The following is a 14588-nucleotide window of genomic DNA, read 5'->3' as shown; positions in this document are numbered from 1 at the left end:
GTGGGGTCCACCAACTCTGCCCCCTGAGTGTACATCTACCTAAGGCTGGCACCAACTTCACAGTGATATCTTCAGGCAATTAAAGCATATAGTGCATTATCACGATGAAGATGGCACCAGCCGAGAAGGAGGGACCCATATATTTGCATTGTATTATATTTAGGTAACACAGACACACAGCGTCTCAGCTTCACCTTGAACTAGCAGCCTATCCCACGACTGGCCAAAGGTCTATTGCGATTTACCAGTCGATTGTGGACCTTTCGCCAGTAAATTGCGATCAGTAAATAGCTGCTGAAGCCTCTCAGAGAACAGAGGTTTCATCGTTCCCAGAGTTGCAGTGCGCGGGTGACGTCATGGACACTGTGCTCACTAAACCATTGCCTAGGTCATTAATAAATAAATAAATGCAAGAGAATTGGCTCCATCACCGACCCCTGAGGTACACCTGATGTAAAACTTGAACCCGATTTAAAATGATCCATTTACCCTATTTTCCAGCCAATTATTGACCCAAGTACAGATGTTGTTTCCTAGACCCATTTTGTGGATCAACCTGTTGTGAGGCGCAGTATCAGAAGCCTCTGCAAAATCTAAGAAGACCACTTCTACCGCGTTTCTGCCATGACCAGCTTTTGACCTCCATGCTGTTCTGCTGACCACTACCCCATCTGTGCTGCCTCACAATAAAGTTTTACATAAGCATTCCACCATAGACCAATTAGTAGTGAATTCCCATTTATTTGGCTGTTAATAAGCATATTAGTGCTACTTATATAACCTGGTACTGTATGTTGTAACCTCCATTCTGCAGTCTGGTTACTTAATCACTAGAGGGTGTGAGCTGGAGCTATTGATATGTGAAGAGGTCAAAGGTAAATAGTGACGGTGCAGAATGTTGCTCTCTCCAGGTGCTGAGTGCTACGTGGCATGTTCAGGAGCAGTTATTAGCCAAGTGCTTCTGGGGCTGATACATAGCCAACTACCAGAATGTATGGAAGCTAAACAAGAGGGGATGTCTTACACTAATCCATGGATTCTTAACATATTGGTGTTCCTACACGCATCACACTGTGACTTGTTGCTTGCAGAGATGTGCTCTGGAGCAAAAATAGAAGGTTTTTTTTATAAATTTTCTTCCTATTTCTAGTATTATTCTCTTTTGTACTGTTTATATGGTGCAACACAGATGGGGTGCCATATGACGCTCCGGCAGGGGGGATCCTGACAGCTGGAATACCAACTGCTGGTGCTCCAACATGGGGGCTCCCGACTCACAAGGGCCTATTCTCCCTTGTGGGGGTCCAAGACCCCCATAGAGGGAGAATAGAACCTGTAGCGAGCCACCGAGCCGGCAAGGGGCTACTTTGCGATTGCCCCCCTCTCAGAGCACCATCAGTCGGGATACTGATCGTCGGAATCCCCCTTGTCGAAACGCCATACCACACCCCACAGATGTGACCTTATACACTCTGGCTCTAGTCTTGGCCTGTCAGGTTCTGGATTAATCCTATGCAAACTACATTGCTAGCTTTCACTGATCAATAGGATGTGTTTACTTTGTATATCTGCCTGCGACTGAGACAGAATACAGATCTGTACTATATGGCCTGCACAGTCTATTTATCCATTCGATTTAGACTGAATGGGAGCATCTGCATAGAATTGAGACCGAATGCGGCTGAAACCTATTTGATTTTGACTGTATAGTCAATATCGAATCAAAAGGGACCCTGAATTGCACCGTGTACGGGGAGTTACTCACAGATGTGGACAGTCCACATTACACACACTGATTTTATTATAGTTGCCAGTGGTGACCAACAAGACAGAATACATCATAGATATAATTCACATTTCGTTTAAGTTTTATATAGTATTTAAGCAGAGATTTCTGAAACCATTCAGAAAGTGCCTCATTTTATTCTTTATCATTTAAAAGGGAGCAGCAACATGGGGGAAACACTGCCCAGTGGGCAACTCTCAAACATCCCCTGGAGACGAGCCGGAGTCAAGTACAACAACAACGAGGCCTATTTTGACATCATTGAGGAAGTGGATGCTATCATAGACAAATCAGGTACTAAGGGTTTCATTAATTATTCATTGTACTTATGACCATTGCTTTTGCTGCTGTTCGTGTTCTACACCTGGCAGGGTACACATCATCTAGAAGGTTGAAACAAGCATTCTATATATGGTGGTAAACCGCAATCTACAGAGTACTGCATCACATGGCATTATGTGCACAAGAGATAACAATTGCGTTACTTCCGGAAAGGTAATCAATCTCGGCTGCGAGCATTTGCTTATGATTTCCAGTGACCTTTAGGCTGTTGACCTCTTGGTACTTAATATACTGTATCAGGCAATCTAAATAGACCTAAAGGGCAGTATTTAATTTCATTTGAGAGCAGTACTGACCGCTCGCTGGCACAGCTTGCACGGTCAGTATTCAACTGACCCCCTGCACGTGCCGTTTCACACTCGCTAGGTTTTTGTAGCGATGGGGAAACGGGGTGTGCGGCCGCTAAAACAGCGAGGCTCGCGGCTAAATGCAGCAGGATCCCTGCATTAGCCGCGAGCCTCGCTGTTTGCGGGAATCCTCGCTGTCCTCTGACAGCGAGGATTTCCCCGGAATATAGAATAGGGTGAGCAGCCGGCGCAGGGGTTAAACGGCAAGGGTCACTTGTTTTTGTCGATACACCACCATTTAACTCCCTCGCCGACTGCATTGAATATGGCCCGAAGGCACAAAGTCTGTATTCATTCAGGCTGGAGGTGTGTATTGGTTGTCCACCTGATTATGTAGGAGTAGTTTCCATTAAAATCATCCTAACATATGAAGACCATCTCTGTGCCAAGCCTCGCCTTTGCCTGTCAAACATGACATTTCTCCTTTATCCACTAGGTGACACTGGAGTTCACAGTGGGAAATAGAAAGGCAACTACCAGGAGCATGGGCACTTTAAGACATAAAAAAAAAAGTATAGCTGACTCCTCCTCTTCTACTTCCCCTTCCCAGGCAGTCTTAGATTGTGCCCTGCGGGAGGTTTGCTCTCTCCAGGGCGAATAGAAATGTTATTTTCAATGATGTTTTATTTTGTGCCACTTTTACCTGAGGACAGACAGGCAGCTTATACCGCTGCCTGTCTGCACCGTGGGAGCTGCCGGCGGGACCCCGGCGCCATTGCTTGTGGTTTGCGCCAGGGTCCCCGGCTCCTGAGACCACGTATCTCAGTAACTGGACACCGCTGTGTGAGGTGCGGTCCTTCCAGCCATACCGCCACCAATAAGCACGGCATTTGTAAGTATATCACAGCTTCCTATTAGCAGGGGTGTATGGGTAAATTGGCAGTATTAGGGACATGAGTGGCCATTTGAAATGCGCACCTTTACAGGGGGCAGAACTTAGCACTGCAGGCTCCTAGCTTCCCCTCACAGATGGCGACCATTACCTCAGAGGGATCTGAATTTGCCGCTGGCTTCAAGTCCCAGCATCTGTGTGTTACAGCCTATCAGGAGAGAGAGGCTGTGTAACAAATTGAAAGTCCTAGCGCTCCTGCGTTATATGTCATAGCGCAGTACTGACTTGCTTTTTGTAACTCTCCTATCCAGTCCATTTTTAACCCTTTTTTCTATACCGTATTGCTCCTATGTTGTGTGCACTGTGTGGTTGTACTATGGCAGGAGGTACTGTTATACTGATAATTGTACAGAACCCCCAGCGTTACTACCCCAGCAGGAAATTCCTGCATGGGCCACACAACTAACACCGGTTATTTCACATTCATCTTCTGAATTGTCAGCCGCACAGAAGGATAGGGAGGGAAACAGGTCCCAGCAGGCTGATTTAACATCGGCTGTGGAATCCCTTACCAGGGCTCTGGCTCCAGGGGACCCTGAACCTATAGCCCCTCCAATTTTACCTAGCTCAAAAAGGCTGTTTCCTGACATAGAGGATACGGATGGGTTGGATGATGACCCAATTGAATTAGATGAACAACCAACTTGAGAACCGGTTTCTCGGGTTAGAGGATCCTATTGCCATGGTGAAATCAACCTTCAAGGTAGACGATGAGGCTTTATTACCGGCTCGTCCACAGATGTTTGGTAAAAGACGCAGACAAGCAGCTCCTTTTTTTGCATATGTCATGCGATCCTGCCCTAGGGGGGGGGGGGGGGGGGGGGAGGAGGAATCACAGGCAACTTCTCTGAGGGGAGAAGTCACCCTAATGTATGCCCTGCCTTAGGTTGTACATATCTGCACAGTGATTGGGACTTCCTATCCTGATATCACAAGTTACATTGCATGGAAAGTGCGATTGTGCAGCTGCTGGAAACTCATGTTAGATCTGTGTGTGGCTGGGACTCTCTTCAACAGAAAAATGTCATACATCCTATTACTGTTTGTTTCAGTGATCCCAAGCTTCCTAAGAGTACTGGGTGAGCCAGACTGGCACATAAGACTGCCGCTGGGCAAACCTACTAGCTGGCAAGGAATAAGAGCTAAACATTAACCAAATATCTTCTCGCTCCTTAAAGGCATATATTAATATTGTCTTTTACTGCAATAATTCTGGCACCTCATTAGGGAGATCAAATCTGTAAATGATTGGCTGTTCTTCATAATTACATAATGACTAATGTAGATGTTACATGTTTCGAGAACCCAGGTATTAAGCTTGAGCTAGTCATGCATAATGTTGTACCACAGGAACATTGAGAGTCTCCTGAGGTTTACCACTGACCAATCCTCATGGGGCTATAGGGGTAACAGATATGCTGCAGAAGTTCTGGTCCAAACAATGAGACAGATGAAGTCCAGGAGGGTAGGCGGCAGTCAGCTAGGTAAAGGTCAGGTATGGCTCATTGGATAGACAGCAACTAGGTCGACATGGGCTCAAGTCAACAGGGTCATTAGGTCGACAGTCAAGAGGTCCACCTGGGGTTTTCTCTTTTTTTTTTTGTCCCGAATGTTTACACAGTTGACATGGACACTGAAAAAGTGCACCAAGTTCCCTTGCATACATAGCTTGCACACTATTTTATTCACCCACCACGCCCTAGTGGATGGTAGTGTATGAAATACCACCTGTCGTGTCACAAAAAGTGAACAACCCCATGCGAACCTAATGCTTGAGTCAACCTAAGCCCATGTTGACCTAGTGGTGTCGACCTAATGCTTGTAAAGCTTCCTCAGCGAAACACGTTAGACGTACCTTCATCCTGGACTTCTGTAGCTGGTTTGTTACCCTGTGGATATCACCTACAGTCCCATGAGGATTGGTTTAGGGAAGTGGTTCCCAACCCTGGTCCTCAAGTACCCCCAACAGTGCATGTTTTGCAGGTCTCCACACAGAATCACAAGTGCTGTAATTAGCTCCACCTGTGTATCTTTTCAAATGTGCCTGAATAATGCGTGCACCTGCCAGGTGACCTGGAAAACATGCACTGTTGGGGGGTACTTGAGGACCAGGGTTGGGAACCACTGGTTTAGGGGAAACCATATGTGGTTTGAGACTTTCGCTGTCACCATAGATCAGATGTGATGCAGATGAATACAGGGATTCATTTAAACAACCTCATCCAGTTTATGGGCAGTATTCTACCTGTACCGATGTTTCCCATAGGGGGAAATATCTCACTTGCCTATTCACTACTGCCCTTTCTGACGGTTTCATCTTTAAAAAAAAAAAAAACACCAAACTGTTTTGTTGGAAACAGCCATGGATTGTCAAATCCGCTGCCATTGTTCGACAATCAAGACTTCCCGGCAGAACATTGAATTCCAAATGTCGAGATAGTGTCGGAAGCCAGCAAAAGTGGATGGGACACCGGATTATTTACATAGTACATTGACAAGAGCAACTGTATATGTATACTGAGCTCTAACCTCTACAATGCATGAACCATTCCCAAGTGGTGTTATTTAAGTGTATGCTTCTTCCCTCCACAGGTTCTACTGTGTTCGCAGAGATACAAGGAGTTGTGGACGCCTGTGTTAAGCTGTCTGGTATGCCCGACCTCACTCTGTCTTTCATGGTAAAATAAGTCAATATATTTGTCATTTCTTCCTTTTAAATTCAATTTATTTAGTTTGGCATTAGAAAATTATTCCGGGGTGTACTGGACACATTCGCTCCTACCTGGCTGAGTCTAAAAGTAGAACATTTCTTCATACACATTTAAAGTCACCCCATGTCCATATATTGTCATTTCTCCCCCATTACTTCTGCCATAGCTCCCTCTACCACTCCCCGTGTATGCTGTAGGGCAGACATTCTATACTCTATCACATCTGTACTTAAAGTGCATGGAAGTTGGGAGGAAACAGAAACCACCTCAGCAGGAAATTGCTGCGTATATAGGAAAGTTATGCACCAAATGACTTCCTGCTGATGCTCTTACCTTACTCGCAGATAGGACCTTATTCACCAAATGACTTCCTGTTGATGCTCTCACCTTACTCGCAGAACCCGCGGCTCCTGGATGATGTCAGCTTCCACCCTTGTGTGCGTTACAAGCGCTGGGAATCTGAACGAGTTCTCTCCTTCATTCCCCCTGATGGCAACTTCCAGCTGATGTCTTATCGTGTTTGCTCCCAAAAGTAGGTCCTGAGAATCTAAGTTATGTTGTGAGTATGCTCCCTTTGCAAGCAGCCCGTACAGTCAGAGCAGGTAGAGGCTTAAACAAAACATAGGACCAATAGTATTGTGAACAAGTTTACATTAGCTACATTGGTGATGGTGAGCCCTCCCCGTCACGCCCGATATGATAAACCTGAACAATGGATATTGTATAAACAGGGCATGATTCAGATAAGGACAGATTTGCACAGCCGCGGTGTCTTATTGTTAGCTGTGCAACAATATGCTCAGGGATTGTGATGGAAAACTAGCATATGAAAGCAGCCCTATGGGGGGCACAGACTATTAACCCCTGCAGTGGTTGGGGATCTTTTAGTGCGCGCTCCTCACTGGACGATTATTTATTTATTTGGGGGGGGGGGGGTGCTCACAAAAAAAAAAAAAAAAACACCACCGGTTTCCCGGGTCCAGGCAGTGCCACTGAGCACTACAACAGCCCCTGTTAGCATGTCATGCCGCACACAGCCGGGGGAAGGAGGCAGAGTCGGGCAGCGGCTGAGCTCGGCACTCAGCCCGGCACTAAGCAGCACAGACCATGTTCACAGCGGCACTCAGCCCGGCACTAAGCAGCACAGACAGTATTCTCGGCGGCACTCAGCCCGGCACTAAGCAGCACAGACAGTATTCTCGGCGGCACTCAGCCCGGCACTAAGCAGCACAAACAGTGTTCTCGGCGGCGCTCATTTCGGCACTAAGCAGCACAGACCGTGTTCTCGGCGGCGCTCATTTCGGCACTAAGCAGCACAGACAGTGTTCTCGGCGGCGCTCATTTCGGCACTAAGCAGCACAGACAGTGTTCTCGGCGGCGCTCATCTCGGCACTAAGCAGCACAGACCATGTTTTCGGTGGTGCTCAGCCCGGCACTAAGCAGCACAGACCATGTTTTCGGTGGTGCTCAGCCCGGCACTAAGCAGCACAGACCATGTTTTCGGTGGTGCTCAGCCCGGCACTAAGCAGCACAGACAGTGTTCACGGCGGCACTCAGCCCGGCACTAAGCAGCACAGACAGTGTTCTCGGTGGCGCTCATCTCGGCACTAAGCAGCACAGACAGTGTTCTCGATGGCGCTCATCTCGGCACTAAGCAGCACAGACAGTGTTCTCGGTGGCGCTCAGCCCGGCACTAAGCAGCACAGACAGTGTTCTTGATGGCGCTCATCTCGGCACTAAGCAGCACAGTGTTCTCGATGGCGCTCAGCCTGGCACTAAGCAGCACAGACAGTGTTCTCTGGAGTACCACTGAAGGGGTTAAGGGGTGTGGTCTGTCAAGGGGGTGCGATCCCTCCTTATAGGGACTGATTCTGAGTTGGACGCAGTTGCAGCGTGTCTTGTGTCTTTTGCTGCAGTCGAGACTGCAACTTTATGCTCCTTCCGCTACAATGCTCTTCTCTGGATCTGAATATGTGAGGACTGAGATACCTATGGTCCGTGTCTCTAGATTAGGCATGTCCAAACTATGGCCCTCCAGCTGTTGTGAAACTACACATCCCAGCATGCCTTGCCATAATTTTAGCATTCCCTAATAGTAAAACTGTGGCAAGGCATGATGGGACTTACAGCTGGAGGGCCATAGTTTAGACATGCCTGCTATAGCTGCTGCATTAATGGCATTTTTTTTTCCAACGGCCGTGGATTGGCGATCTGCGGCCGGGATTGCGAGAATCCACTGCCATTATTGTCAGAACTGGCCAGCTTCTAAAGTCGGGCCTATTCTGCAGTGATCTTGCTTCAATGCTGTCGCTAAAGACAGCATTGACTAGGGAGCCGCCGCTATTTCCCACGTCGGAAATAACAGCGGCAGATTGCATACCCCCCTATGCATGTTAATGTCCTGACCATTATACAGAGGCTTTCAGCGCATAGAGAGAACACTGTAATAATGCAGTTCTAAATATACCCCTGCTCTCACCAACGTGACAAAATATTCCAGTTTACACAAATCTAGTACAGGAATCGCTGCCCAGGCAGTCACCACTGCCATTAGTATTCCTGCTGCCATATGAGCAAGGGCAATGGAGTTGCCTATCTCTGGGCTCCAAGCCTCAAAGGAGCACTTGCGTGTACAGCAACACCTGTTCGGTACATAGCGGGATCTATGTGTGACTGTATTGCTCTTCCAACGGAACGCTGCAGCACACCTGCTGCAGAGTTAATGGTCTCTGTCCCAGGAGTCCTGATAATACCTGTGGTAGGTCCTCATGGATCACAGTGTACAGTTCAGTCTGCAGTGCAGCAAGCAACGGAATACCACCACCGATGCTGAACTCTGACATAGGACCCAACAGTGACCTATTACTCTGCATGCTGCAGACTGCTGAAACTCTTGAAATCTGACCCAGAGCAACCAGCCGTTACACCACCTGTTTTTAAGGAGATGGGAACACCAATTTCCAACCTGCCTCTGGGCACTTGAGATAACCATACGTCTCTGCATGTGTCGCACTGGCCAGTTACCGTTACCAAACTGTAATACGCTGAGCCATGCAAATTGATTTATTAAGGTCAGCCTGCTTCAGCACCATATTTCTGGAGAGTGATTGTCCTTAGCATCCTGAAAACCTGCAAGCCAAGAAACTGTAACACATGACAACCAGCTTGCTCAAACACTGTGCCTGTGAGAGCCAGCCTTTCTGAGATATGTGCCTTAAGTTCCAGTCTGACTGACTGATATGTCCATAAGTGCCACCCTGTTTGAGAACTCTGGTTACAGTCCTAAGGACAATCGCTCTACAGGCAGAGTATCATGACTCCCCATGTGTGCCAACTTGCCCAAGCACTGTGATCCATGATGACCTACATGCTTTCACACAGTAGCCTGCCAATCTGATCCGACAATACACACCATCCTGTAGTAGCTCTGTACCCCTAACTGCCATCCTGCCACTTCGTCCTCCAAGGAGTTTTCATTATTTAACAGCAGTAAACAAGGGAGAAATTGTTCCCGTGCAGCAGCAGCACAGCGAACAAATAATCTGTTCTCCTTTCTCCCTGCTGCTTATAAGATCCTACCACACTCTCAACGGCACTGGCCCAGGAGGGGCACCACAGAAGCAGCTCAGAAGGGGCCCAGAACCTCTGGGGCCCATTTATTATGGATCGCATATTCTGTATGATCATATCATGTATGATCTGGGTTGGGTCTTACTGCCCAGTATGGCATTGCGATATGCAATCCCATTGGCAGCATATATGAAAATGCAGATGAATGGACAGGTGGAGCCCCAAAAGGAGCCTGTCCTTGCGATCTGCTCTGCCACCTTCCTGGTGGTTGTGACGCATACGCTAGACTGTGCTGTACAGAGGCCACTTTCTGCCACGCCCCTTCAAGGAAATCTACACCTGCTCCCATTTCCCTACAGAATCCTCTTTAAACGCCTTGCCCTCACATACCTATCTACACACACCCTCACTGGTCAGCCAATGACCTTCACCTCTCCTCTACCCTGGTCACTGAATCTTGAGAGTGTATCCAAGATTTTTCCTTGTGCTGCCCCCCTTCGCTTTTTTAGACTCTCCCTTATCTTGCAATGCTTCAAACGTACACTGAAAACCTACCTATCAAGGCATACCCTCCTATATAACCAAGTACCGAGGCTGCTCTCCCTACTGCTTTTATGTCCTGACCATCCATGCCATGCTCACTTACTGCATTCAAACCTCCTCACCTGCACCTCACGTCACCAGTCTGTCTCACCCCCTCCATCTAGACTGTAAGCTCCTTGGAGCAGGCCCCTCTTCCCTCCCGTTCACAGCCACCGCCTTGCATTTCAATTACAGCTCTCTTACCATCTATACTCGCATCTTTTCATTCATTTCTAAAACGGTTCTTCAGTTACTGTTATGTTCAGTTCTGTGTCCCCTATATACGGTGCTGCACAACCACTTGTCATCCCTATAAATGAAATGTAATATTAATTAAAAAAACATCACAGTTAACACATTAATAAATGTATATTCTTGTAAGATCATAATTAGGACTTTAGCATGATTTGCATGTGTGTGTATTATTTCCAAACCTTTCTCTTGTGCCTCCATAGCCTGGTTGCCATTCCAGTGTATTTAAAGCACAACATCACCTTCCAAGAAAACGGCTCCAGTGGGAGGTTTGACGTGACTGTGGGTCTCAAGCAGAACATGGGGAAAACAGTGGAAAGCATAGTGCTAACTGTAAACATGCCCAAAGTGGTCCTGAACATGAACCTCACCCCAACACAGGGAACATACACATTTGATCCAGTTAACAAAGTAAGTTAAGTATTTTTTAACTTAAGCATCAGATATGGATGAGCTGCTGTAATAGCTTCAACTCTACAGTCTTAGAAGTTTCAGTGTGAACCATGTTGAGTCCTACAATAATGGACGTGGTATAGCCAAATAATAGGGTAAAGGGCCACACACACTGGGCGATTATGCCCAGCGATGATAGCTGTGTATGCACTGAGCCGCTTTCCCCTTGCCCAGCGCTGTGCAAAGTCATCCACAAAGCCGCTCATCTGCTGGTATTTCCCATCGATGATGCGGGAGCGCGCATCACCGCCGGGCCATACACACTGGGCGGCTTTGCGCTAAACTTGGTGTTTTGAGCGGTTTTCAGCTCAAAAATCGCCCAGTGTGTATGGGCCTTAAGAGGTCTTTTGTGAGTCCTCTTAAACAGTAATTTGTCCGGACCATGTTTGTTTATCTTGCTTTCCCACCAGGAATAGACCTGAGGTCAGCACTACAAAAGACCTTCACTACAAAAAAGACTACAAAGATCTTCAATGCTCATGATGTTGGGACTTTCAATATTTCTATAAATACGTATTTTCAGTATATGTAGGAGTATTTTCTTTGAATTACCCTGCCTACAGGACTATAAAGCAATGTAACAGGATTATTCAGTAATTACATGGTTGCCTCTGCCCCTGTACTTCTGTGACTATTGCAGTAGGGTGAACGGACATTATAATCTACGCAACCTCTGAACACCAGCTTTTCTCATTCCTGGCCCTGATGGTGGTTCTTCCCTTTTACTGCTTAATCAATTGTCATTGCTTAACATGATAAATGTTATGTGATTTTTTTAATCCTTAATAAAGCATATATGGAGATGTGACTAAATACAGTTTCTGTTATATCTTATACTATGGATGGCGATTAATCTGTTATTGATGGTAAATGGTAGTCACCCTGACAAGTCATTATCAACAACCATTATGCACAACCACCTCATATTCCCTCTCATTATTAGGTGCTTAACTGGGACGTTGGCAAGATAAATATACAGAAGCTACCTAATTTAAAAGGAACGGTCTCTTTGCAATCTGGGGCCCCAAAACCAGAAGAGAACCCCAGTTTTAACATTAACTTCAAGATCCAGCAGTTTGCAGTCTCAGGTATGTATGCTTTTGGGATTTCTGATCTTATTTAGCAATCAAAGGAGGCATCTTGAATAAGAACTTCCCCCACCGGCCTTAAGAAGGAGTGAAGCACCTGCATAACTTCCTTATCAAATCCAAATTAAAAGTGTAAATTGTGTAGAAAGCAAGGCTTTTCTCCAATACATTCTTGTATCAAATACACTGTGCTTTTATTGAAGCAAAACAGTTACATCTTCATGTAAGCTAGAAGTATGAAAAAATAAAAAATTCTAGTGTAGCGCTATTTGCAGGGCAGGAAGCGCTGCTTAATTTGAAAACACTTTGAAAAGACTAGTTGGAGGCTGATTGGCTGGGAGAGTTTGGCAAGTCTTTTCAAATTCAGCGCTGCCCGGCTAATAGCGCCCAGCCACCACTGCCCGGATCCCCGCAGTCTGGACCCGGGTAAGTACCTTTCATACCAGCCAGCAACCCTGCTAGCTAGCAGGATTAAAATCCTGGCAAATTTTCCTGGGAACCTTGCACACCAGCACTTGTCGTGGGTTGTTGAATTGGGGCTGGTGTGAAAAGAGTATTACCTGATTCTCAGTTTAAATGTAATGCGCTTAGATGGTGTATCTTGTGGAGATTGGGTTTTATATTGAAAGGTTCATGTGGGGCTCTCTGGAAAAGATACCTTGCATTTGGCCTATGACATTACATGTCAAATGGAATACAAAATTCAGCGGAAAATCTGCACATTTGTTATATTGCACCCTAGTAAATTTTTCCTCATCAGTTCTTCCCTTTTGTTACGCTTTGTGTGTACTTTTCCTTTATAGTAAACCATTATAAAATTCTCGCTAGTGCTAGCATAGACTTATCACTGTTCTCATCAATAAGGAAGCGTAGCGCTGAGAATTGGCCCAATGCTGATCTGAGCTGCGGGACCTTGTTTTTGTGGTTGTCATTTAAATGCCTTTATTGTTGTTCTGTTTCTTGTAGAACACTTGTTTTTGTTTGCATAGTTACCATTGCATTGCGTTTATAAAGTCAAGTCATCTTGATCTACCCATGTATTCCAAATGCAAAATAAATCAGGGTTGCCGACTTTATAATTCTCCTCTCCGGGAGAAGCCCGGAGAGGAGAGTTCCAGCAGCCGCTCAGGGGACGGGGCTTAAGTGTGACGCCACTAAGCCCCACCCCCTCGATGACAAACTGTCGGATTCATGGATCTCCGAGGAGGGGGCGGGGCTAAAATGACGCGATTGTGTCATTTTAGCTCAGACCCGAGGATTGCGGCATTTTAATGCCGCGATCTGGGGCGGTCCCCCCTGAATCCGGGAGGGTTGCCCACCCTTCCGGGGGGCGGTCCCGATTTTCGGGAGACTCCCGGCCATTCCGGGAGAGTCGGCAACCCTGAAATAAATTAAAGTCTTACCTTTTACTTGGTTAAGTGGAGAGAGTTTTTACAAAATGAAAACATTTTACAGTCTAGTGTCCCTTATATTACATAAATACTAAGATGGAGAAGACAGATTGTATCAATAGCGCATTGTCCGTCTACATACCATAAAACCTGTTCATGACGTGTGTTTATCTTCAGGGCTAAAGGTGAATCGCCTGGACATGTACGGAGAGAAATACAAGCCTTTTAAAGGAGTGAAGTATCTGACCAAAGCAGGAAAGTTCCAGGTGCGCACATAACGCCTGCTATTTCTGCACCACACACGGGAGGAGCACCACACACGGGAGGAGCACAGCAGGCTTAGCTTTATACTGAACGTGTTCTGGAGCTTAGAAATAAGTCACATGCTCTGCCCAGGAACACACAAGCTTCTACCTACTGCTGAGGGAACTGTACTACAAGGCCACAGTGGAAACGCTAATACTTAAAAAAAGGGAACAGACTGGATTATTCCGTAAAGGGAAACCCATATACTTTTTCAATACATGGGTTAAATACCTGCCAGAAAGGTAGCAGGATTGTTTAGGACCAATCAATTTTATTCCAAGACCTTTTATGCTGCTGTTTTTATAGGAATAAAAGAAAATAACCATTGTTCTCTCTGACAAATTCAAGACTGTAATGAAGTTACCCAATGTTGTCAATTGGGACAATTAAAAATATCAGAAGCACCATTTGTGTAATGCATATCTCCAGTGTACTATGTTACAGGCCAAACGTACATTGCAGTAATCACCTCTAACACTAGAATATTAAATGGTACAATACATAGCCCATTGTAGTAGAAAAGTGACTTACAATATATTGACTTTTGCTATGGAATATCAGTTATTCCTATATATATATATATATATATATATATATATGCCTTAATCCTGTCATTGACGCTGATGAGCAGGAGCACAACCCAGTCAGTGACCAGGTATCACCAGTGCCATCAGCAAAATAGCTGGTATCAGAATATATTTTTTTTCTTTGTTTTAAACAAATGTGTGTGTGTGTTAATATAATTGGTGAGGCTTCTTGTAGCACAGCTTCATGTGTAGGTGAAGCTATACATGAAAAGCCAATCACTTCTTGTAATACTGTTTGGATATAAAATACATGTCTATATATAAAAAAAAAAAAAACTAAT

At 45.8% G+C, this 14588-nt stretch overlaps 1 protein-coding gene across 4 annotated transcripts in view; it reads left to right on the top strand.

Moving 5' to 3' along the window:
* AP3M1 (adaptor related protein complex 3 subunit mu 1) overlaps positions 1 to 14588 on the top strand; it is a 55470-nt gene extending 40882 nt beyond the window's left edge. For all 4 annotated transcript variants that reach the window (XM_083146202.1, XM_083146204.1, XM_083146205.1 and 1 more), the window contains 6 exons: positions 1943 to 2080; positions 5960 to 6045; positions 6477 to 6610; positions 10686 to 10893; positions 11879 to 12023; positions 13592 to 14588. In XM_083146202.1, coding sequence (XP_083002328.1) covers positions 1943 to 2080; positions 5960 to 6045; positions 6477 to 6610; positions 10686 to 10893; positions 11879 to 12023; positions 13592 to 13692 — 812 coding nt within the window. In that variant the 3' untranslated portion in view covers positions 13693 to 14588. The remainder of the gene's footprint in view (positions 1 to 1942; positions 2081 to 5959; positions 6046 to 6476; positions 6611 to 10685; positions 10894 to 11878; positions 12024 to 13591) is intronic.

Source organism: Crinia signifera, chromosome 6, assembly GCF_055691185.1.
Source record: "Crinia signifera chromosome 6, ASM5569118v1, whole genome shotgun sequence".
Lineage (NCBI taxonomy): Eukaryota > Metazoa > Chordata > Amphibia > Anura > Myobatrachidae > Crinia > Crinia signifera.
This window is presented reverse-complemented; position numbering and strand designations above follow the sequence as displayed.